Here is an 8,051-nt window from a genome sequence, read left to right on the forward strand (position 1 = left end):
GGAGATAGTTGCTAGATATATATAAAGTCTGATTACTGAATTTTGCAGAGCCTAGGTTCGACTACCAGAGCTCTGATACCATGTAAAGTTTCTGTTAATTCCGTCCTTTTAATCAGACTTGTATACAATCCTTTGTTGGTGAAAAATGAACTTCTTAAACTATAATGTATGGAGGAATGATCAACCTTTATTCTGATCTGAAAATGGTTGTATCTCTGCAATATATTCACTGGATATTGTTGCTTGAGGGAGCAGACTAGAAATGTATTTGTGTGTCCTCAAAACTACAACAATAACTCCCTAAATATCATCACTAAATGACATGTCCCTCAAAGGGACATGTCCCTTCCTAAGTCGGCCTATAACCTCTCCTAGAAATCGGCGATCTGCAAGACAAATAACATTAATCACTAACACACACAATGTGTTAGATTAGTAATGAATATTAAACAACTCCTTAAGAAGTCGCCGGCTCACAAGAGGAGCATATAACTTAATGCCATATGTATGATATTTAAGGTGAGAAGATCAAGTGCAGTCTGCACATTCAGCCCTGTAGATTATCTGGTTACATACTTAACACCTCCCTCCACCAATAGCAGCCAACTCTCAAAAAATGGTAATTTCTTTCAAAATATAAAACAATTTTGTTAAAACAGATGACTGCCTTGCAATGTGGTGCCCTTACTCTTAGCATCTGTGATTTATTTCAAACAAAGAGTAAATAATCATTGACTAAAGTCAAAGAGCATTCCAAAGGGTTATGACCCTTGAAGAAAAGGGGCATATAAGAGGATATAACAAGAGGAAGAAGAGCAACTCAGCCAATATATTTATCTTATGTTTCCAACATCAAATATGAATTAAAGATTCGGAAATCTCGAGGATAAAAACTACTAACTTTAGCAGAAAACATTTCAAGACATTTGTAGAAAAAAATATCTCCATAACAGTAGATATCCAAGAAAACAATTTTTACATTTTCAAAATAAATTGTCAATCTGAAAAATAAATCAAAATTATAGCACACGGGGTGAACACCTCACAGCACAATGATAAGTTGCAAGCCTCTCATCTGGAAGGACTCGAACCCCGTGTTGATATCAGCTTCAGCCCATTACCAATCTAAAAAAAATTATAGTACAGGGATAGAATAATATTTGTGATTAAATATAAGTATGGGAGATCTATTTAACAGGAAATTCTTAAAAGGGATATTACACACAATCCACTCACCAACTTGGGCATTCCATTTTGGCTTCATTATGTCCATTCAAAGATGTCTTATGATGTCCCGCAACACACATCATAAGTTGATCAACAAGTGTAGCTCCCCTATAGCTCTTTCACACATACAATATTATTTTACATTTCTAATTTAGGAGGCCAAACTTCCCAAATAGCTGCGAGCTGTAAAAGGAACACAGCAGATATTGAGGAAAATAATTTTAATATTTTCAAAATAAATTGTCAATCTGAAATATATATCAGAATTATAGTACAAGGATAAAATAATAGTTACAATTAAACATGAGTACGGGATATTTATTTAGGGCCAAAATAAGAAAACTTTATAAAGGGATAATACAAAGAATCCACTCCTTGGGCATTCCATTTTGGCTTCATTGTCTCCATCCTTATAGTTATAATGTGGTGTAATGCACATCATAACTTGGTCAACAAGTCTAAGCTCTTTTCCAAGTTAAATATTATTTTACATTTCCAGTTTAGGAGGCCAAACTTCCATAGACCATAACTTTTGACTTTTGATCTGGGAGGCTGCTGGGGCCCCTTTTTTAATGTAGAGCTCAAAAAGATCTGTGCAATAGGCATCCCCAGAAGTAATGCCAAACCACCTTGAATTTTTATTTTGCTTAAAAACAAAGTTCCTAGCCCAGAAATTGAGCTTTTGTGTTTCATAGTCCAACAATTGCATTGTTCATATACTGAACATTAGGAGGCAGGTCTAGGCACCTTTTCTAACAACAACTTCTCATAGCATTTGTGAAGATGAGGATGCTGGGAATCTAGAAAATCAAATTCAAATTCAAATTGAAACATAGATGGAGGGCATAACAGCTCAGTTGGGAGTACTACCAATTTCATTCAGTTGCCTTTCAAATTGTTGAGAGAAATTGTGAAAGGTCACTTTAATAAGGTCCCTTAATAGCAATTTGCTACAAAAATCATATCAAACGACTGTACTTCTTCACAGGGTACTTAGCTATGGAATAACATTTCTGTGAGCTTAAAATACAAGGCAACATTACTAGAGCTAATGCACATTTCTATCACATCACTAGCAAAGGTATTGGGCAAGTGATCACTTCCTTGAATTGCAGACTCCTTGCCAACAAAAAATGAATTTAAAACAAATGTGGATGGAGTATACCTTGCAAGTCAAATAGGTAGTACAATTATGGAAGACTTTTTTTGCTGGTTGGGGAAGAGACACAAAACAAGGGCAAGTGCATGCCATTGTGGAATATAATCAACAACAAATGGATCAAAAAATGCATTCCCCTCCATGTCGCTAGATACTTTTTGAATCCATCACTGTTCTGTAGCACCTACTTTGGAGCTGCTATAGAGGTCACTTTGGGTCTATTTCCATGCATAGACAAATTATTTCCCACTCTGAAGAAGCTTCATACAGTAACAGGAGAGCTGCTTATAGACAAGCAAGAAGAAGGATTTTTCACAAATAAATCCACCTTTGAACTATGTGGGTCCAAAGTGTTTTGCCAAATTCTCTACGTTACATATAAGATCACTCTAGAATCCTAGATATGAAATTCTGACCAAATTGCACATGATCAATCTTGATAAAATCTGTTTTTCATGCACCACAATGGTGGAACAATTTTGGCAAAAATGCCAGAGAAATGTGGTGTATGCCTTACACATTCAGCTGTGTGTTTATAACATTACATACAACAAAACATAAAGTGCAGAGATTTTTTCATTCCATATATACCAAAGATATTAGTTTCTGCACATAGAGAGATAGCAAGGCACTGTGACTGAACAGTTTAATCTGAGATAAAATCGAGATTCGCCTATGATGATGCTGTTGAATTAAAATCACTTTTGGACTACCACCTCTGTGGTCGGACCAACAAGGCACCCAATAACTTCAAGATGGTCTTGAAAACAGAAGGTTATTACTTTTTGCAAAGACCTAAAGAGATCCAGTGGCAAGGAAAGGACAAGACAAGGAGACTAAAATCTCAAGAGCTAATTCCACTGGTACTATCCAAGGTTGAATACATATGTCAACCACCACTAGAGAGAACCTAACCTCAGTTAGAAAAATAAAAAATTAAACTCCGTTAAGCAAAAGTGAAAGTAATCTCCAAATATAGTCCAGGTGCAAGATGATATTGCTCTGAAGTATGATCTTCCATAAACCATGGAACTAACAAACAAGGCGTCAACTTCTGCTAAAGGGGCTTCACAAGGTTTGAAAATGTCTGCAAAGCTCTAAAGTGCAAGCAAGATCTAGACCAGCTAAGGCAGGGTAGAAGGCAGGGGAGCAACCAAGGCACTAAATAAGTTAAAAGAGGTCACAATGAGGGACTATTTTAAGGGGGAAAAAAACAAGGAACTACCAAAGAGAAATATAGCCATAATTACAAACTATGCTAAGATACAAACAGCATCAAGACATTCATTGTTTCCAACTGGTCTTAACAAAAAGATTATGCCAAATGCAGTCAAATGCCATATTTTGGCGATTCCACTACCACACCAGACTCCAAATCACAATCTCATGACTGAATGAATCTATCGAGTTTCGGACAAAGACTTTTCAGTCCAAACCTCTCCACAGCCTTGGCAATCATATATCAAGAATGTCCTTATCGTATGAGCATAATTTCGCCAAACAAATGATAACAAGAGGCCCAATATTTTTGTCAACGATGAAGAAGCAAATGAAGTGGCCACTTAAAGAAAAGGAAAGACAAATTAAATATAGAACTGGTTCCACAAAAAAATCAGAAGTAAAGAGCAGACAATGCCGAGTTTAGAGGAAAGAGTCAGAGAGAAAAAATGGACAATACATGAAAACCAACTGAAGACACAAACAAAGAGCTTATTTCCACAAACAACGTCAAACAAACAAAACAAATCCAAAGGTATTTTTCAATTTGACATGTATCAAATCTTAAAAACCAAAACATTCACAAAAACAGAAATATATCGTCTTACCTCACTTGGGATTCCACAGACAACTGCAGTTACAAAAAAATGGATGGATTATTAGGGTGGGGGGCAGGGTGAGTGGACGAGAGGACGGGAATAAAAAAAGTGCATATCTTTAAGGTGATAATGCAAGAAAGGGATCCTTTCTAGTCAATGTTGACTCCCGTACAAGAACAAATAGAGTTCCAGCTATCACCACTGGTAAATTAAAGCACATGCAGAAGCCATTGACAAGACATAACAGATCTACAAAATGTTGAGTATTCTGATATATAATTCTTGCACAGTTAAGCAAATAGCAATGGCAACCAAGTTGCATATTGCAATTGAAAATAAGAAATTTTCATAACGGAAGATAAGTGAGCAGTCAGAAATGAAAATAAAAATGTTTAAAACAAACAATTATAACCGTTCAGAAAAAGCCATCTTGCATGACAATTTAAAAGTTGTTGCAATAGTTAGATATGATTTTATTGTTGCAATAATCAGATATGATTTTATTGTTATCTGAGAGGACTAGAAACATGATGTATAGACTTCAAAAAAATAGATATAATTTACTGCCTGTAGAAATAATCAAGTACAGAAAATGCACTAACTATGGTTGACAGATTCTGCCAAAAGTTGGATTCTAGAGATTCAGCAAAGCATATGTTTCACGAAGTCTGATACAGATGTAGTTCAGTTTCAAGACATGATATAGGACCTTGCAGGAAGAGGGCTAGACTGGAAGGTATATGGAAAGGATCAACTTAAAATTAGAACAGGAAAATCCATGCACCCAAGAAGCAATCAACAAGTAATACAAATTGGATATTGCAAACCAGAATGGATAGTCTGTTAAAGTTTATGATTTAGAATGTAAAGCAAAGATGACTCTGGTGAGAACATGTTCTACAGCAGAATGAAAGAAGCCTCTACAAGGTGTTTCTGAGCTTATGGTCTCTAAACAAACTAGAGGAGAATAAAAATATATTACAGAACATGCACATTAATAAAAGAAAATATTAATTATAATATCCACAATTAGTTAAAATAGGTAAATGAGAGTTGACAGTAGACCCAATTGCAATAGCCAAGACTTAGGATATGGAAAAATTTAAGAGCGTGACCAACCAAAAGACCAAAATAAATTTGGAGTAAAAAAGATAATTTAAAGATTTAGTTACATGCATCATAAATGCTTATTTGCATATTAGTTGCAAATGTATGTAAGTTGATAAAGTTTGGAGGGAACGGAGAAAACCCTTGGGTGCAATCAGAGAACAGATTAATTCCAAATAATATATACAAAAAGAGAAGGAAGTTATGATAAATAATATGTCATTGCTTTCTTTTAACTATCATAAGAAACAATGGGGGTAAATGCAAGACATGATGCCACCATGGCAAGTGCTTCTTTCCTCTTGCCAGAGGCAACATTGTCCCTATCATGCATTAATAACTCTAACCGAGACCATACCTTGTCGCAATGACAGATTTTGACCTTACACTTCCCAGAGGCTACATTGTTTGTTATCTGGTGCAACTACTTTTTCTGCAGGAGCTCACTGGAGTTTCTTAAAAAGCCATATGTTTGATATGATGGTAAATTATCTCATAATTGCTATTGTCTAAAGACTGAAATATGCTTTGCCGCAGATAAAATATGTACTAGAAAAAGGTTATAGAAATAGTTTGTGTGCGCCGGATGGATGGTTATAATGAATGATCAACGGACTGTTTGAGATCAAGGTCTTTAGATTTGAGAGTTTTATTATCTTCTGTGCATTTAAATTTCGATGCACTCGGAAGACATCTCGAGAGACAAAAAATTAAGATGAGATTGTATACTTTGACCATTTATTGCTCCAATAACAAGAGCTAACTTACATTTTTAAATAGATGACAGTTTGGATAAGAAAATTTGAGCTAAGCACATAACTGAATACAAGAGTAGATGTAATGTGTATATTCATAATGTAAGACTTGATTATTGAATCAAAAAAATTATAACTGTTTAAGATGGTAATTACCCTCAACATTACTTCTATAAGACTAACTATCCATAACATGAAACAAGAATATGAGAAAACTATCTTTTTCTGTCAATTTCTTCAGTTCATGCACATGAACGAAAGGATGAAAAAGAGCTTTATTTTAATATTAGACTGCATACACGTAATACTCGTCTTCTTTCTAAGATTGTTTTTCACTTCACAAAAATCCAAAGACTTGGATCATGTAAAATGCAGCTCAAGTGACCAAACCCCTCAATATTACATCAGTTTAGAACCAACTGATCCTAACAAATAATTTAACCAAGAATACATCATGACGTGCTATCTCGCAACCAGGTAGGGTGAATACTCACACGCTGGCATCTTCTCTACCAAGAAGCTTGACAGGCGTTCCAGATCGAGGAGACATCAGATGTGAAAGGGAGAGCTCAGTGGCAGCCAAAATCCTTCCGGGCCACCAAGACCCGTTTCTCCTCCTAACCCAAACTATACTTCCGATGCTATCGTCAACTGTCCCATCGTCTGATCCTCCTCCCATTGCCATCAAACATCAAGCACTAAAGATCCGTTCACTGACAAAAATTCAAATTTCCGTTAATTCACGTACAATTTTGGGAACCCAAATAAGGTACCTACACCGATTTCTTGTGATTTCTAGCTAGCCTCCTGCAAATGTGAGTAGAAACCTGTTAGGCCTCCAAGGAATCCAAGCCTCCGCAGCCACCAATGAGGCCATTCGATAATAATCTGTCCTTAAAGGACATTTGTGAATAAGCCATAGCAGTTTCCAGCCCACTCTCCTAAATTGTAACATACAGAGGTCCATTCAGCCCCTAGATCATCGTATGGCTACCTGAACATCATCACGCTGCTGATCAAGGGTTACGATCAGGATTTACAGGAATAGGGTTACGGACCCAGACCATCTCATCGTACAGGAATAGGCGGTAAAACATGAGATTTTGAATCATTTTATCTTTGAACCTGTTGCAGGCGAAGAAATCATTGCAATAGTTTGCAAGAATCCAAATTGGTCAACAGAAGCTCCGCTTTTTGTTGGGTTGAATTCAATGAAAGGAATTTTGCAACTGGACTAGCAAATTTGTCTGTATTTTTTTCCATCAGATCGAGTTAGGTTAAACGGGAGGTTACACAACAATGTCAATGCGTATCCCTTATAATTTATTTACCATCACCTTAGGAATAGCTGTACACGCATGTGCCATAAGATTGGTAAATGGATATCCAATAGAATCAACCCTTTTTTTTTGGGCAATTTATCAATAAATTTAAAATTTTCAATAAGTTTATTTGCAAAAAGTTCAACTAGGTCAATTTTGTGCTAGATAAGTCTGTATTTTCCTCTTTTAATTAATGATTATATGATATTTGTTCAAAATTAATCTATATTTTATATCTAGTGATTTATGAGAGTTTGCTTATGTTTATTCGATTTTAAAAAGATTTTTTGTTTGGATAATTCTAAGGCACAATTTTGTGAAAGTTTAATACATAGAATAGCAAGTGAGACACGTTTAATTATAAGGAAAATTATATGATTATGCTTGTTTGAACAAGACTAGTATTGGGTTGTGGGAACATTTTGAAATTTTGAATACTTCTTAACCCTGAGAAAATCACCACGATTTATTCATAAATTATTATTTTTAAGATATGAAAGCTTAGTGGATCATTTATGGTCATAACAAGTAGGTTTGTGTCAACCACAACTCTAAATGTGGATAAATAAAAAATTAACCAAAATACAAAATAAATAAAATATCTTAATCATTTAGTAGTTGTTCTCTATTGAATTTGCATGTACTTCAAATCATTTTTATATTT

The 8,051-nt window shown here is 35.2% G+C and overlaps 1 protein-coding gene across 1 annotated transcript in view; it reads right to left on the reverse strand.

The window, feature by feature from the left end:
• Positions 1–7,402, reverse strand: part of LOC149575334 (uncharacterized) — a 51,824-nt gene extending 44,422 nt beyond the window's left edge. Inside the window, exon 1 of the mRNA XM_089815106.1 lies at positions 6,560–7,402. Within this exon, the coding sequence (XP_089671232.1) occupies positions 6,560–6,750 (191 nt within the window). The 5' untranslated portion in view covers positions 6,751–7,402. The remainder of the gene's footprint in view (positions 1–6,559) is intronic.
• Positions 7,403–8,051: the final 649 nt, after the last annotated feature.

The sequence above is a fragment of the Cupressus sempervirens genome, chromosome 2, assembly GCF_028749045.1.
Source record: "Cupressus sempervirens isolate cs-2001-9-10 chromosome 2, ASM2874904v1, whole genome shotgun sequence".
NCBI classification, from domain to species: Eukaryota; Viridiplantae; Streptophyta; class Pinopsida; order Cupressales; family Cupressaceae; genus Cupressus; species Cupressus sempervirens.